This window comes from Drosophila mojavensis, unplaced genomic scaffold, assembly GCF_018153725.1.
Source record: "Drosophila mojavensis isolate 15081-1352.22 unplaced genomic scaffold, ASM1815372v1 contig_49, whole genome shotgun sequence".
NCBI classification, from domain to species: domain Eukaryota; kingdom Metazoa; phylum Arthropoda; class Insecta; order Diptera; family Drosophilidae; genus Drosophila; species Drosophila mojavensis.
The window spans coordinates 4467715-4482538 of record NW_025318872.1 but is presented as its reverse complement, the minus strand read 5'-3'; the positions used below and the strand labels follow the sequence as shown (position 1 = coordinate 4482538).

The 14824-nt window shown below is 36.7% G+C and overlaps 4 protein-coding genes and 6 non-coding genes across 30 annotated transcripts; 1 reads left to right on the top strand and 9 right to left on the bottom strand.

Moving 5' to 3' along the window:
- The first annotated feature begins 1249 nt into the window (after window positions 1-1249).
- On the top strand, window positions 1250-6445 carry LOC6578148 (protein brunelleschi). 2 transcript variants are annotated; one of them, XM_002004029.4, is made up of 11 exons: window positions 1251-1369; window positions 1427-1884; window positions 1956-2780; window positions 2841-3685; window positions 3824-4067; window positions 4126-4682; window positions 4738-5228; window positions 5290-5483; window positions 5544-5735; window positions 5786-5993; window positions 6055-6445. In XM_002004029.4, the coding sequence occupies exons 2-11, from the start codon at window positions 1692-1694 to the stop codon at window positions 6341-6343; spliced, it is 4038 nt and encodes a 1345-aa protein (XP_002004065.2). In that variant the 5' UTR covers window positions 1251-1369; window positions 1427-1691; the 3' UTR covers window positions 6344-6445. The 2 variants fall into 2 exon arrangements, with proteins under 2 accessions (XP_032584523.1, XP_002004065.2); XM_032728632.2 differs by having other exon boundaries at window positions 1250-1884.
- Window positions 6446-6545: 100 nt separating this feature from the next.
- Window positions 6546-7484, bottom strand: LOC6578147 (transmembrane protein 230). The gene is made up of 2 exons (XM_002004028.4): window positions 7153-7484; window positions 6546-7090 (listed from the first exon to the last, which is right to left on the bottom strand). Exons 1-2 carry the CDS (start codon window positions 7366-7368, stop codon window positions 6902-6904), a joined length of 405 nt encoding a protein of 134 aa, XP_002004064.2. The 5' UTR covers window positions 7369-7484; the 3' UTR covers window positions 6546-6901.
- Window positions 7485-8103: 619 nt separating this feature from the next.
- LOC26527476 lies at window positions 8104-10458 on the bottom strand. Of its 2 annotated transcripts, XM_015166014.3 has the most exons (3): window positions 10151-10457; window positions 9583-10094; window positions 8104-9372 (listed from the first exon to the last, which is right to left on the bottom strand). In XM_015166014.3, exons 2-3 carry the CDS (start codon window positions 9845-9847, stop codon window positions 8336-8338), a joined length of 1302 nt encoding a protein of 433 aa, XP_015021500.1. In that variant the 5' UTR covers window positions 9848-10094; window positions 10151-10457; the 3' UTR covers window positions 8104-8335. The 2 variants fall into 2 exon arrangements, with proteins under 2 accessions (XP_015021500.1, XP_043865171.1); XM_044009236.1 differs by having other exon boundaries at window positions 9583-10458.
- A 705-nt stretch (window positions 10459-11163) lies between these two features.
- LOC6578146 (sperm-associated antigen 7) lies at window positions 11164-14808 on the bottom strand. 19 transcript variants are annotated; one of them, XM_044009178.1, is made up of 11 exons: window positions 14753-14808; window positions 13790-14680; window positions 13371-13513; window positions 13126-13229; window positions 12882-12934; window positions 12639-12705; window positions 12388-12454; window positions 12137-12203; window positions 11888-11954; window positions 11641-11706; window positions 11164-11463 (listed from the first exon to the last, which is right to left on the bottom strand). In XM_044009178.1, exon 2 carries the CDS (start codon window positions 14589-14591, stop codon window positions 13809-13811), a length of 783 nt encoding a protein of 260 aa, XP_043865113.1. In that variant the 5' UTR covers window positions 14592-14680; window positions 14753-14808; the 3' UTR covers window positions 11164-11463; window positions 11641-11706; window positions 11888-11954; window positions 12137-12203; window positions 12388-12454; window positions 12639-12705; window positions 12882-12934; window positions 13126-13229; window positions 13371-13513; window positions 13790-13808. The 19 variants fall into 19 exon arrangements, with proteins under 19 accessions (XP_043865113.1, XP_043865115.1, XP_043865111.1 ...); XM_044009180.1 differs by adding an exon at window positions 11516-11579 and having other exon boundaries at window positions 13790-14778; XM_044009176.1 differs by having other exon boundaries at window positions 13126-13258; window positions 13790-14778.
- Window positions 11532-11604, bottom strand: LOC116804004. The gene has a single exon (XR_004364052.1). It is a non-coding gene; the product is annotated as a small nucleolar RNA Me28S-Cm2645 (small nucleolar RNA).
- On the bottom strand, window positions 11780-11851 carry LOC116804002. The gene has a single exon (XR_004364050.1). It is a non-coding gene; the product is annotated as a small nucleolar RNA Me28S-Cm2645 (small nucleolar RNA).
- On the bottom strand, window positions 12025-12096 carry LOC116804001. The gene has a single exon (XR_004364049.1). It is a non-coding gene; the product is annotated as a small nucleolar RNA Me28S-Cm2645 (small nucleolar RNA).
- On the bottom strand, window positions 12276-12347 carry LOC122757363. Its single transcript, XR_006357388.1, has one exon. It is a non-coding gene; the product is annotated as a small nucleolar RNA Me28S-Cm2645 (small nucleolar RNA).
- Window positions 12527-12598, bottom strand: LOC122757362. The gene has a single exon (XR_006357387.1). It is a non-coding gene; the product is annotated as a small nucleolar RNA Me28S-Cm2645 (small nucleolar RNA).
- LOC116804003 lies at window positions 12778-12849 on the bottom strand. The gene has a single exon (XR_004364051.1). It is a non-coding gene; the product is annotated as a small nucleolar RNA Me28S-Cm2645 (small nucleolar RNA).
- Window positions 14809-14824: the final 16 nt, after the last annotated feature.

The following is a 14824-nucleotide window of genomic DNA, read 5'->3' as shown; positions in this document are numbered from 1 at the left end:
CGGGCAAGTACACACACACTTGTAGTCCCTTGCTACATGTATGAGTATTTGTGACCTGCGGGGTTTCTTTTGCTGCTTGTAGCAATTTTAAAGCCCAGCATTTGCATTTGGTCGGTCTTACGGACTGTCATAACCACTTTACACAGATGTACTATGTATGAACATACATACATATGTACATAAGTACATTTATATATTATTATTGCTAATCATGTTTATAAATGTGTTTATATAAATAATTATATATAATTAAAATTATTTTATACACATTTTTAACCGAAAAAATTATCGTAAAACACTACTAACTTTATTAAATGCTTTGCAATATATGAAATACACATGTCATATTATACTCAAGCGTTACTCATTATTGTCAAAAATTTCTAATTAAGTCATAATGGCCCATTTGATAGTCACCCTACGATTCAAATAATACAAAATTTACAAACGACTAAATCCAGAGACAATTAGCTTGCCATCCCATACAAGCATACACATACACAAATGTATGTATGCATGTGCTCACTTCACAAGGCAGACCAAACGCAACTTTTGGGCTGATAATAGACGAAAATACTGAGAAAGAATTGAGTTTCGCGACGCACGCACACAAAAGCACATACACGTAGCAAGGATGTAAATGTGTGTGTGCATGCTCGTCGCGAAAATGTATTCTTTCTGTGCACAACAGCCTGTGCAAATTGTAAAGCCCAGAGACTGCAAGTGTGTGTGTCTGTGTGCACACTCGTCGCGAAAGCATTTCCATGAGTATCAACGCTGTCATACCCTTCTCACGAATAACCATACAAACGCCTTCATTTTGTTTGCATGAGCGTGACAAACGCTTTTATGATTAGGTATACCCTTCACTTCAAAGGGAAAGAGCTGGGATCATCGCGAACAAAATTCAATTTTTGTGCGCTGCTGAGTTCGGTGATTTGAGAGACTAAAGAGAGAGATAGAGTGAGAGAGAGAGTAGGACAAATAGCGCATAGTATTGCTTCATATAAGAATGGGACCATTTCGTTTGAGCGCTCGCAACGAACTGACTTTGTAGTGTTGTATTTTCACTGCTCGAGCCGTAAGAGACGGAGCCGAGCAACTACGAAGGTGAGTAGTCCCTAATGCACATTTTTTCGATGGTGAAAAAGTTTGTTCTACATGTCTCATCTATGTGTTCTTTGGTCAGTGGTATTATTTATATTTTAACATGAGTTTGCTGTAATTGAAATCAACATTTGCAATTCTCATGCAGCTCCAAAGTTGCCATTCACAGCGAATCGCACAGCTGAAAACGGATTTTATATTTGCTAAAACTAACTTGCGTTTTGTTTCTGTGCCGCTCTTGGTATTAAATTAATTGATTTAGGTATTTTCGTGTATACTTCTTGTGTTAGTTCATGTCAAAGTTAATTTATGATTGTAGACTGCAAAAATCAGTGCAGGTGAAGAGTGTAACTATCAGCATCATAAAAGAGGGAGGCAATTCGATGTTATCGCTTGGTACGAAGTTTTCTATATCTAAATACGAAACAATGGAAATCAATTGAGGCACGTCAATGTCAACGTCAGTTGCACAAAATATTAACAGCAGCACTTATCGACCAATTCGAAGTGTAAGTGGAAATGTGAAGATCAATCGCAAATTGGGGACCCAAAAACAGGAACCGTTTGAACTATAGGAGGTACAAATGCGTGCCGCTGGTGGACTTGTGCAGTCTAATGCTAGTGTGGAGCCAGTTATGTCACGTCTTGATTATGAGCAGACTGCTCTGCATCATAGCTGTCTCTTGGTGCTGTTGCGCGGCGTGGGACCTTCACGTGCCCGCATTTTGCAACGGGCTTTTGAGAAGGTGCGACGTGTCAATAATATCAAAGTAACGGGTAACTCTTCACGCACATTATATTATTGAATAACATTTCGATATGTGAACATTACATTTATTCGTTTGTAGACTCTAGCGGCACCGTCCGTACGGTTTATTTTCGCTTTATTCATGATCATCCCGTGGAGCATAACGATTGGGGTGACTTTCAAACCCATCGTCGCTTACTCGGCCTCATAACTATAGGAAAATTTGAGAATCAAACGGAATTGAACGAGCTGTGCCGTCACCATGAATCCCTAAAAGTTAGATATGGTAGCACGTTATATGAGTCACGTGCCATATTTTTTGGACCTGATACCCATACATCAAATGCAAATACTAAAGGAGATGCGCAAGCGGCGTTGCAAACAATTGGTGAGAATGTTGCAAACACGGATCAAAGTTGTACGGAAAAGAAGTCCCAGCTTTATGGTCGGCTTCAAGATGAGTTTACCACGCCATCCAATTTCAAGTCGCAAGCGTTCTTTTACCGCGAGCAGGATATCGGCATGGATCTGGAAGCTCGTGTCGAAGATTTTTTAAACGCATTATTTTGGGTACTGGAGTCGAGGCGTCTTGAACGATCGCGTGAGAAGGCCGACAAGGTCAGTCTCCTTTTGGCGCCCTTTGAGAAACGTGATTTTGTGGGCTTGGACATGGAGTCACGCAACAACCGTAAACGTTGTGTGGGCCGCGTGATGAAGAACTTGGCAGATCTGTCACTGCAGGCTGGCCTATTGGAGGATGCACTTAGCTTGTACCACAATGCCAACGAAACGCTGCGCTCAGTTGGCGATTCCCTGTGGGTGGGTGCCACAGAAGAAGGTCTATGCGCAGCCTCTGCTGTTATACTGTATCCACAAATGCGGGAAATCGAAGTATTACACAGGAACGCATCTCTGCAAGAAACAGGCTGGTTAAGATTAGTTTTATTTTCTTTATTTTTCTAATTTATTCTTCTTCGAATTTTAGGTGCTTCACAGCTGCGCACCACGCCGGAGAAATGGCGTGCAAGCGACGCAACGAAGAAGATAAATGCGAATGCATGCACTGTAACTGCGACCGCCGGATCATTAAACTGCACAGATGCTTTTACCTCCCATTCATCTTCCTGCTCATCTGTTTCATCCATATTGACAAATAATTCCTCAGCGTCGGGCACACCCACGACCTCGACGTCCTCTTCCTCGACATCGACAATATCGGTAGCGCAATATGGCCATCGCAATGGCGAGCTACCTGGTAATATAATAAAGCCTGAAGATATAACCAATTATTATCGGAAGGCAATAATAAACTATAGCAAGTATCGACATGCAGCAACCATTGAAACAGAGGCTGCTCTAAAAGCTTCGCGTATATGTATTGAGCAGAATCGGCCGCTGGATGTAGCCATGTTTCTTCAAAACATTCTGTATATAAATCTGAGCATGAGCGAATCAGATCGCGTTAAGCGATTTGAAGTCATAACGGAGTTATATCAGCAAATCGGTTACCAGCGCAAAGCTGCATTTTTTCAGCGCCTGGCTGCGCTAAAACATGTACAACTGGGTACCCAAACACCGGACTGGACCCAGAGCTATCGCCTCATGCTAGGCAGCTTTACAGGATATTTGCTATCTCTGGATCCCCTGGAAGTACTGGAGAATGCTGCTGGTTGGCCAGCATTGCAAATAGACCTTGTACAGAGTCTTATATCTGCAGCGAGACGTCTTGGATACTCGGCGCTGGCTACGCGTCACATGACATTTTTGCTTCAAACGCAGTGGGACAATATGTCAGCCACTGAGCAAAGCGAAATGGCTGTACAACTACAGGTATGGATTTCAAAGATAACTGATTATAATGAATTATAAGTAATTGCAGAGTTTTGTTTCCTACTTAATAGGCTTTTAATTACATTCATAATGAATTCATAATGAATGAACTCATGAATTATTATTTATTTATTTTAGAATCTGAGTGCACAGTGTGAAGGTTCGCCAGTTCCTCTGGTGCTGGAAAATGGGACTGTGATTCCGCCCGCCAACCTTACGGATTTACCCTATTTAACTCACTTTGCTGTACGAGACTTACCTGCACATTTGCGCCCGCAACGTATTAAGATTGCCAAAGCGGACAGTGGCCCATTTTTGTTCACTCCCATCCACTTCAACTCTGTTGATCGCCGGGACAAGAAGAAGGAGAAAAACAAAATAGGCATGTGAATATAATTCGTAGAATAGAAGTATTTATTATTTGCTGATTTTTGTAATAGACTTTCTATGGGTGCAAAACGATCTTTGCGAGGTATGCCTAACCCTGCGCAATCCCTTGCCATTTGAGCTGGCTGTCACAGACATGCGTCTGCTTACAAACGGAGTGGTATTTGAATCTGTGCCCCAGTCGGTTGTCTTGCAACCGAATGTGCCTACACAAGTCTCTCTGCATGGAACACCAATTGAAACTGGACAACTGGATCTGCAGGGTTATAGTACTCATACTCTAGGTGTCAAGTCGAACTGCCGACTAAAGCACATGCGAGGACGCAACTTTCCGCCTAACTATCTTGTGGATGTGATACCTGCCTTGCCAAGTATTTCTATTAAAACATCGCTTCCACAGTCTGCATCGTTTAGCAACATGAACAGTGCAGACCTGGTGGTTACATCTGCAAGTCTCACTCTATACAATGGTGAGTCCTCTAGCTGCATTATTACCATAAGGAATGAGAGTAACACAATACCGCTGGAGCATCTCGAAGTATACATTAATTCAAATGTGGAGCAGGAAACACAAAGAAAAATGTTTCAAATTAATGAACAAGCGCTGGTGGTAAATATAAATAGTATATTTTCAATCACTTTTGGTAATATCAAGTCGTTTTCAGACTCAACTACCCGTACCTCCGCTAAGTTCTATTGAGTTCGAGCTCGTTATATATGCTGACGCTGATTTCGTATGCCCCCTACCAACGGACTCCATAAATTCATTTGGTCCTGTGGCTTCTCAAGAATATGGATCGTCTTCGTTTTCGCAGTACTCTAATATTTCCAGTCAATCTGCTAGTCTACCGTCACGTGTCAGTTCACCCCAATATCGTCGCCAAGATAATATTAATGTTCGTTCAAAAATATCCGGGACTCAGTATTCAATGAACACTTTAAGCCTACAGACGAGCGGAGTAGGTGTTTCCTCCAATGCTGGGTCGAGCTTACATTCTACACAGAACAGTCAACATGTGGAAGCTCAACTGCGCATCAAGTTTTCCGGCGGAGAGGCGTTGGCTGAAGGGTTTTGTCGTCAGTGCGCGGTATCTTTTAACCTTGAGCTACTTCCTAGTACAATGATTACAGGTTGGGATGTGCTACCCGCAGAAATGTACATAAGTAATTTAAATTCCCATTTACGATTGGTGTATTAATCTATACAATTTTTGCAGCCCTTCGCAGTTCTACTTAGTTCTGGACATATCTAACTTAACCGCTCAAGAAATGTCACTCAACTACACTGATAACAAGAATATTCTCATCGAGGCCAAAGAAAGTTGTCGAGTACCTATCCCGGTTGACCGTTGTTCATTGGAGCAAATATGTGTTGCACGTGCAGCTGAAGTTGCTGAGAATCTGGAGCGCGGTATTTGAAAAATATATATTTAATAGTTTACATTTGATAACCCTATTTTCACAAACCCAGAGCTGTGTTTCCGTACGCAAATTCTTTCCTTCAATGATGCACTCAGCAAGCTTTGCTCAAACCATATAGCGGACCGTGTGAAAATTAATTGGCTACTGACGGGCACTGACATAAAAGGCATTGCCTCACTGCGTGGAATCGTTCTGTCACATGGCATGGTGAATTTGACCACAATCTCCCCTCTTCAATGGGGTAAGTTACAATAGAGTTTTTATAAGAGTTTTATCTAATTTGCTTTAAAGCTATAAGCTTTCAGGATATAGTAGTGCAGCCACACTGCGAGTTAATGTGCATCGTTGGGCAGAGTGCGAAATTAACGATCAGTCTCACAAATCAATCACTACAGCCACTTAAGCATTTGGTATTAACTATCAAATTCTACCAAGACTACTTAAACGGCATAGAAAACTACAATCTTGAGACACGCGTTGCAATATCTGGACCTAACCGGTACAGAACACTTTTCCTCAAAATATAAATTTGTGCGAAATAATTTTGATTTATTTTGCAGAATTACAATCCCTATTTTGGAGAAGTACGAGCAATTGGATCACAATTGCTCTGTGATATTTTTTACGCCTGGTCGCTTCAAGGCCAACATTGAGTGCGCAACTAAGCCCCAAGAGAGTGACAGTATTTTGACACGTTCTTGTCCAGAAGCTACCAATTTAAATCAATTAGGAACAATGTCATCTCCACCAGCCAATTTAAACACTATTTCGAGTTCTGGCCTTGACGAGCATCAGGCGCATATATGGAAATTTATACCACCCATTGAGGTGACTGTTGTAGAGCCGTGAATGAGTAAATTGTTAAGGATATGTAGTTTAATTTTGTTGCATCTGTAGTTATGTTTATTTGTATTTATTTTCGTCTCACATAAACCGAGTACTGTGAATGTACCGTCTCCTGTAGTTCTATGCGATATATGATAGCGCTGTTAATCTGTGTAAACACAAATAGCTTACCGTTACTGTAATATGAAAAGCAATTGTTTGCAAATTATTATGCATCATATTTATATATTAAAAATATATATTTAAGCTCAAACTATGCACTATACTTTACAGCTAGAATGCCATAATATATGTAAATACCATATATATATAAATATATATATATATAGAAACTTTGAAACAACAAAATGAAATGTTAGGTAGTTAATGTTTCGCTTACTAAACTCTTAAACTGAGAGCATCAACCACAACAAAAAATTTGATAACATGTATGTATTTACAATATTTTTATACAATAAATAAATGAAAGTTAGAAAAAAAATATGTTTACAAATGGTAGAATATAAAAATATAAAAAGAACGCAATACAATAATAAACACACTTTCGTGGAAATTTTTTCTCTATCCCAGTCGACGTATATCGTCCATTGTGTAGCCAGTGCGATGCATTAAAATACACAATAAAACGTAGAGATAATATCCGCCAGGAATTATAGTCAATGCACCTATGATTGTCAGTGCCCCGATGCGATCTGACCTATCCTGATTTACGTCCGCTAGCCAATCTATGGTTGCACAGCATATGCATATCTAAAGAAAGAAAAATGCTTTTAGAATATATTCTTCAGTCTACAATATATCGAAATGCATACAGTTCCACCGAAGAACAATATAAGAATGATTGCAATGGTCTTCCATGGTATCGGTTCCTCCACATTCGGCGCTACCCATTGTTCATTCACAAAGCCATCTGTCTCGGTGGTGTCGGTGCTAACCTTGTAATCACCAGTCGACAAACCAGTTGCATTCAAGCGACGGCGTGAATCAGACTTATTTGGCAACATATTTGAAAACTTGATGTTTTCCATTAGATCATGCGGAGTGTCATTGATATGGCCAGTTTCGTATTCACTTTAAACCGTTTTCAGACATGCATCATGCATTCAATGCTAAACAGAGAACAAAATGAAACAGCTGACTGAATCAGCTGAGGACTTCAACGATAGAATTTGTTTAGTATTTTACATATGTATGTACATAAGCCGCCAAATTTATTAAATACTATTAAAATACTATTAGTATTTATTCCCTTAACTAAACAAATATCGTTTTTTTTAAAGAAAATTATTTTAATGTTGGTATTTCAATCCTATTTTCAATAGAAATTTAATTATCGAATTCTATGGTATTTAAAAAATACCCCATTATATATTGAAAAAGGGAAATCAGGGTATAATGGTTTTGTGAAAAGTATGTAACAGGCAGAAGGAACCATCGCAGACCCCATAAAGTATACATGTATATATTCATGATCATGACGATGAGCTGAGTCGATATCGCCCTGTCCTTCTGTCCGTCCATCCGTATGAGCAAGCCGATCTCAGAAGCTATAAGAGCTAGAGAGCTGAAATTTCGCATCAGGCTGACCGCGCCGGGCCAAACGAAAAATACCAATTTGGTCTCAAAAATATACTATAAAATACTATTTCATATTTTACAAAATACCACTATAAATACCATAACAAATAAATCGTCTGAAAATTCAAATTATAATATGTAAAAATAACTGACTTATTATATATAGAAAAAATAAGGGTTTCCCATTGCAAAAAATGTTTATTGTTTATTTCATTTTAAAAAATTAATAATATTTCAGTCCAACATAAAACTAGAACAATATGCATTCGTATTCAATTCCATATTCCAATATATTTTTAAAGTCTTAAAATTAATTAAATGCTTAAAATTCATTTTGTAACATTTTCTTAAAATAAAATAAAGGAACTTCTTTGTTCAGTCTTGCTAGTTTCTCTTAAGATCATTTAATTATATTTACTAGCCTTCTTCGTCAGAGCAGCTTAAATTCAATTTGTTGAAATCTTTACATAACATTTGTTCATTGGGCTTAAAATTATTGCACCCATTTTCGCGCAATGATTGTTTTACATGTAATATATGTGATACATTTACATTTTGAAAGCGGTTTCCATTTTTCGTTTTGATTAAATTAATTTGAGAGAATATGCGTTCACACGACGCATTAGAAACGGGCAAAATTAACATAGATTGAGCAAATTTCGAAATATTCGAATATTTATAGCAATTATTTATATCTTTTAACTGACTCAATTCGTACCAGAATGTATCGCAATTGAGATTTTTAGTCAAAAGCATTTTAACCATGTCGTCAGTTTTCATTGTTCGATACTCATTGTCAATTATTTGTGGATCATTGACAAAATCGGGAAAGCGTTCATACAGCTTGAGCAACGATTGACAATTTTGATTATTAAAATCATTTGGATCCAAAAAACTTAACATTTTCAGAAAGTTATCTTGTAATGGCAATCTTTTTTTTAGTTGTACGCATAACTCGATTAAAAATAACTGGCTACGTTTCAAAAAAGCCAATTTATGTTCTTTGTCCAAGCTATTTGTTGAAAGTTCAGTTTCCACTTTTATTCCGAGATACATGTCTTTTATATGTACAAAATAAAATGTGTTTGTTGGCTCTATGGCATTTAAATCTGTATTATTTATATACATCTCCTGCATATAACAAGCTAATACACTTTTGTAAAATTCGGACATAGTTTTATATAAATGATGTACAACAGATCGACTAGACTGGAATATGATATTGAATTTATTCACTAAAGCAAGTATATAATCCAAAAATAAAAGATAAAGTTTAACAGTTGGATTTTTTAAATTAGATAGAATATACTCAGCTGATAAATTGTTATCAACTTCATATTCTTCTTGGAAGAATGCAATGAGGGCATCCCACTGTTCTAGTACGCGTGCCACACAACAATGAAACGATAGCCAACGTATCTCGTAGTGGTTAAGTATATTGTGTGCAGGAGAATCTAAGAAATTTGTAAACTCTTTAAATTTTCGTCGACGCTTGGAACTTTTTGAAAAGTAGTTATATAGCTCTTTAATGGTTTGCTCTAAGTTTCGAGGCAGTTGCATGCAAGCATAGCTTGAAGCAAGAGCAGACGAATGGCAAACACATTTTACAGAAAAACATGATTTGTTGACGTCTCGTATCTTCGTCATAATGCTATTGCGCTCACCATACATCACATTAGTTGTGTCTGCAGCAAATCCAATCATATTATTGATGTCAAAGCCATTAAGTTTGAGTCCATCGCTGAGTGCTGCAAAAAGGTCGACTGCTTTTTCACCCTCTAAGTCAATGGTGAACAAGAATTTTGGTTGCGCTTCCTTGTCGAAATACATAACAGCACACGCCAAGACCTTTGTACACGAAACATCAGTCGATTCATCAATGATTATGGAGAACACAGGCCTTCCCGCTGCAGAAACGCACCGTTTCATGCTAGAGATCAGTTACTCCTTCATCACAGGTGACAGTACATTGTACGTAAGCGAAGCTGTTTTGGTGCGTTTGCAGCAAAACCCTTGCGCAATGGCACTATCGGGAAACGCATGCTTGACCACATCGCTAATATGGTCCATTGCTCTCATAGATATGTTGTGTTCAGCAATCGCTGCAGCAAACATAATTTCTGCTTTTTTGATAGAGGTAGCTAGAGTGTTGTCCGACTCTAAAAAACGATTGAATCTGAAAAAAGAATAGTTATTATCTACATATAATTTAAAAGCATATAAAGAACTCACCGGCATAGTCTTCCACTCAACTCTTTTTTTTTTGCTTATTGCTCATGTTTTCTATTTATTTGTTTTAAAATAAAGCAAGTCTTAAGTATTAAGCATTCGATTCATTAAGTCTTAAAGTGTGACCAAACCGAAAATACCATATAATACCATAAAATCGATGAAAATGCTACTAAATACCTATATACCATTAAAATACTTTTGAGCAAAATCAGAGCTGATAAAATACCAAAAAGTATTAAAAATACCATATTCGGTCACCCTGTTTCGCATGCATACTCGTGTATACAAGTTTATCTTATTTTTTCGATAACTCGTCCGATAACTTTTTTTTTTTATCGAGAATAGTCGAAAAATCGACTTGGTTTTTTCAGCCTAATTTTAACACTCTTAGACCTGGAGACTTCAAATTTGCGTTGTATATAAAGTTAATGGATACAAAGAATTTGTAATTTAAAGATTTAGGGTATCACGCCCCCTTCGCCACAAATTTGTAAAAGACGTATTTCAAGTACTACAGACTTTAGAATGTAAAAACATTTAAACCATATGATCACACTAAAAGTTTCATAAAGATTGTTTTACTACAAGAGAAATTATTCAACTAATAAATTCTTATAATATTGCCCACACTGCAGCGCAGCTCAAACGCTTTCGCTGCTCACTGCGCAGTCAGCAGAGCGCGTGATTATACGTGCGTTTGGCTGCGTGTGTGCATAAAAGTGCAGAATAAGTAGAATATCAGCTTAGAGGGTTCAGGGTATCTCCCAGTCGAACAGTCTCGACTGAAGCCTGCTTACGTGTTATAAATGTTACCTATTTATTTACTTGGAAATTACTCTGGCCTGATCAACAACAACAAGTCTGGACCACGATCGCCAGGAGTTTCTATTTCTTTGTACTCGAAAATCATTGCAGTTCAATGCAGTTTTTATATGTAAGAATCTAATGTAGTCAACAAATAGAAAGGAGCTAGTATCTGTTGACTAAAATTAAACGACGCATTTGTAAATATATCGATTTTTCTTTCAAATTTATTTTTAATTGTCTAGTTTTACTATCAACTACAAATATATCAATGAATATGATACTACTTATTCCATTTTGTGAGAAAACATTTCATATTTAATACAAAATATATTTACCTGAGGCATATCCCCTTTAATATTTTTCTTCATTAAAGAGGTAATTCAAATCGGATTGATTGTTAGAAACAGATGCTTAGTTTATAGTTAATTAGGATAATAACAAATTGATAAAACTTCTACGTGATCTGGGAATGACTTCCTTCTTTGCATTTAAAGCATCTACCATCTCTAAAATAAAAAAAGAAGTTGTTAACCATTGCAAAAAAAAAAAAGAACATACATTGATTATTCTAATAATGAATCAGTTCAATAATTGATAAATCATTCATAGACATCAGTTGTACCTATCATAGTGGTCATAAAACTAGTGGATTACAAATTCATATAATCAAAATATGTTCTAACCTGCGTTTCAAGCCATTTATCATCTGAGAGTAACTTCCCTCAAAAGTGTGTAGCTATTAACAGTTTCTAAAATAAATTAAAAAGAAAATTAGTGTTAGCTGTTGCAAACTCAAATTAAACCTTTAGACTATCACAATACTGAATCAGCTTAACAATTGATAAATCATTCATAGGCATCAGTTGTCCCTATCAAAGTGGTCATCATATTAGTTGACTAAAAATTCATTTGATCAAAATATGTTCTAACCTGTGTTTCAAGCGAATTAGCACCTAGCAGCAATTTCCGTCTCAAAGTTTGTACCGTCCACCATATTCTAAAATAAAATAAAGAAAATCAATGTTAACTCTTTCCAAAAATAATAAAGCTTTAGACTATCCTGATGCTGGATCAGTTTAACAATTGATAAATCATTCATAGACATCAGTTGTCCCTATCAAAGTGGTCATCATATTAGTTGACTAAAAATTAATTAATTTGATCAAAATATGTTCTAACCTGTGTTTCAAGCGAATTAGCACCTAGCAGCAATTTCCGTCTCAAAGTTTGTACCGACCACCATATTCTAAAATAAAATAAAAAGAAAATCAATGTTAACTCTTTCCAAAAATAATAAAGCTTTAGACTATCCCAATGCTGGATCAGTTTAACAATTGATAAATCATTCATAGACATCAGTTGTCCCTATCAAAGTGGTCATCATATTAGTTGACTAAAAATTAATTAATTTGATCAAAATATGTTCTAACCTGTGTTTCAAGCGAATTAGCACCTAGCAGCAATTTCCGTGTCAAAGTTTGTACCGTCCACCATATTCTAAAATAAAATAAAAAGAAAATCAATGTTAACTCTTGCCAAAAATAATAAAGCTTTAGACTATCCCAATGATGGATCAGTTTAACAATTGATAAATCATTCATAGACATCAGTTGTCCCTATCAAAGTGGTCATCATATTAGTTGACTAAAAATTAATTAATTTGATCAAAATATGTTCTAACCTGTGTTTCAAGCGAATTAGCACCTAGCAGCAATTTCCGTGTCAAAGTTTGTACCGTCCACCATATTCTAAAATAAAATAAAAAGAAAATCAATGTTAACTCTTTCCAAAAATAATAAAGCTTTAGACTATCACAATGCTGGATCAGTTTAACAATTGATAAAGCAGTCATAGACATCAGTTGTCCCTATCAAAGTGGTCATCATATTGATTAAAAATTCATTTGATCAAAACATGTTCTAACCTGGGTTTCAAGCCATTTAGGATCTGGAAGTAGCTTCCTTCAAAGGCCTGTAGCTTTTAACATAATTCACAATAAAAGAAAAAAAAAAAACAGGAGTAGTGTTAACCATGAAAAAAATAATTAGCCTTAAGATTATCCTAATACTGGATCACTTAATAATTGATATACATTCATAGACATCAGTTGTCCCTATCGAAAGTGTCATCACATTAACCAGTTTTATATTATACATAAATATTCTTACTCATATTTAAGGTAGAATGTTCGTCTGGAAGTTACTTCTAATAGTTGTGTAGTCTTCATCAGGTAATTGAAGTCAGGTCTAAGGTGTTAGCAATTAGTACACAGCTGAAAAAGTGACCAGTAGTAAGGGAAAGCTGCAGTTTATTAAACCAAAACTGGTATTTCGACAGTATCATGTTTAACAGCACTTGCACTTAAAATTTGTTGTAAATATTACAATCCATTTTCCAAACAATTTTTTCTTACCATTCCAACCACATTCTGGGTTGACATTCCTTCCACGTGGTATCAACTTTACATTTGAAGTCTGCTAATTTTAGTGCATTTTAAAATACCGTATGATTCGTTATTTTGAACATTTTCCGTCATTTTTAGCTCAAATATGCGCACTAAATAAATAGTACATTTCTTAGTTTGTTGCTATTTACTAACACTTTATATTTTATTATATAAATAGAAATTTCTAATTGGACACTCCAATTGATATAATTTTAGTTTTTAAAGCATCCGTAACTAATGTTCTTAACTGGCCAACATTTTAAATTGCTTTCAGATACATACTTTAACTGTGAACAATCACAATTCAGCCCGTGTATGGTTCAAATTTTTTTAGCTGACTTTTCAGCAGATCAACTGTTATTCTAACAAAACACAAAAATACATACATAAACTTATTACTATTATTTATCGCTCTTCTGCGTCAGGATTAACGTCCAGGGATGCCGCCATGTTCAGGTTATGTTCCTGCTGTTGCTGTTGTAACTTTAGGCGTTTTTTCGCCTGTATATCAGCTAGAGTCTGCTCGATGGAACGCATGTCCTTTTTGTTCTTACTGGGCACAAAGCCGTAGCTTTGATTTGTCTCTGTTTTTCGGGCCGCTTGCAATGCTGCCGATTCGCCAATTAGATGTGCATATTTCGCTTTATAATTAGTGGTAGGTTTCACTTCAATGCTTGTGGGATCTGTGCTGCTGCTGCTGCTGCCATGAACTCGACTGGTGCCGGCTTCAGAATTAGCTTCTTTATTAATCAGGCTTTGCTCCTGGGCTAAACGTTCTTTTCGTCGCTCAGAGTATTCTTTGGCTATCTCCTTGTTCCAGCCCTCGCCGTTACGACGGGCTGCTACTTCGTCCTCGCTTGGTGGGTGTTCCTTTTTGTAGACCACCGAGTGACGGTCCTCCTCCTCTCGTCCGAAACTCATCGCAATGAAACCGCCGTTCTCAGCTATTTCATGTATGACAGAGCGATGCACTTTATCCAACGGCTGGAACTCGATGTATGTCCGATCGTCCTTGGCAAATCGACCCATTCTCTCCTCTACATACTTTCGAAATCGTAATAGCTCCTCCTTTTGCTTGTTTTGCAAGCGCTCCACCATTTCGCGTTGTTTTTTGATAAGCGTCTTTTGTTGTTCATTTGTTGCTGGCGGAGCATCCATTGAGTTAAGTATTGAGTCAAGCAAATCCATTTTGTCGCTGCGATTTTAACTGAGTGCGCATTAATGCTGAACTCAAATGTTTATTTTATAAAGCACACACGGATTTCTATTAAATGTTGCTAGTTTATTAAATTAAAGGCAACATTTGGATTATATTTATATTTTCATATGTATTGTACAAAATAGATTACCGGTGCTTCTCCACCAAAATACCAGATTATGAATACTGATTACCATGAAGTATTTTTTAGTGGTTTGAAAAC

Coding starts and splice junctions, on each gene's coding strand:
- LOC26527476 (XM_044009236.1), bottom strand. CDS start 9,847: ATGAAACGGTGCGTTTCTGCAGCGGGAAGGCCTGTGTTCTCCATAATC. Junction 9,373..9,582: donor CACAACTAATGTGATGTATG/GTGAGCGCAATA, acceptor CAAATTTCTTAG/ATTCTCCTGCACACAATATA.
- LOC6578147 (XM_002004028.4), bottom strand. CDS start 7,368: ATGGAAAACATCAAGTTTTCAAATATGTTGCCAAATAAGTCTGATTCA. Junction 7,091..7,152: donor TATTGTTCTTCGGTGGAACT/GTATGCATTTCG, acceptor TTCTTTCTTTAG/ATATGCATATGCTGTGCAAC.
- LOC6578146 (XM_044009178.1), bottom strand. CDS start 14,591: ATGGATTTGCTTGACTCAATACTTAACTCAATGGATGCTCCGCCAGCA.
- LOC6578148 (XM_032728632.2), top strand. CDS start 1,692: ATGCGTGCCGCTGGTGGACTTGTGCAGTCTAATGCTAGTGTGGAGCCA. Junction 3,686..3,823: donor AAATGGCTGTACAACTACAG/GTATGGATTTCA, acceptor TATTTATTTTAG/AATCTGAGTGCACAGTGTGA. Junction 5,736..5,785: donor AATCTCCCCTCTTCAATGGG/GTAAGTTACAAT, acceptor TTTGCTTTAAAG/CTATAAGCTTTCAGGATATA.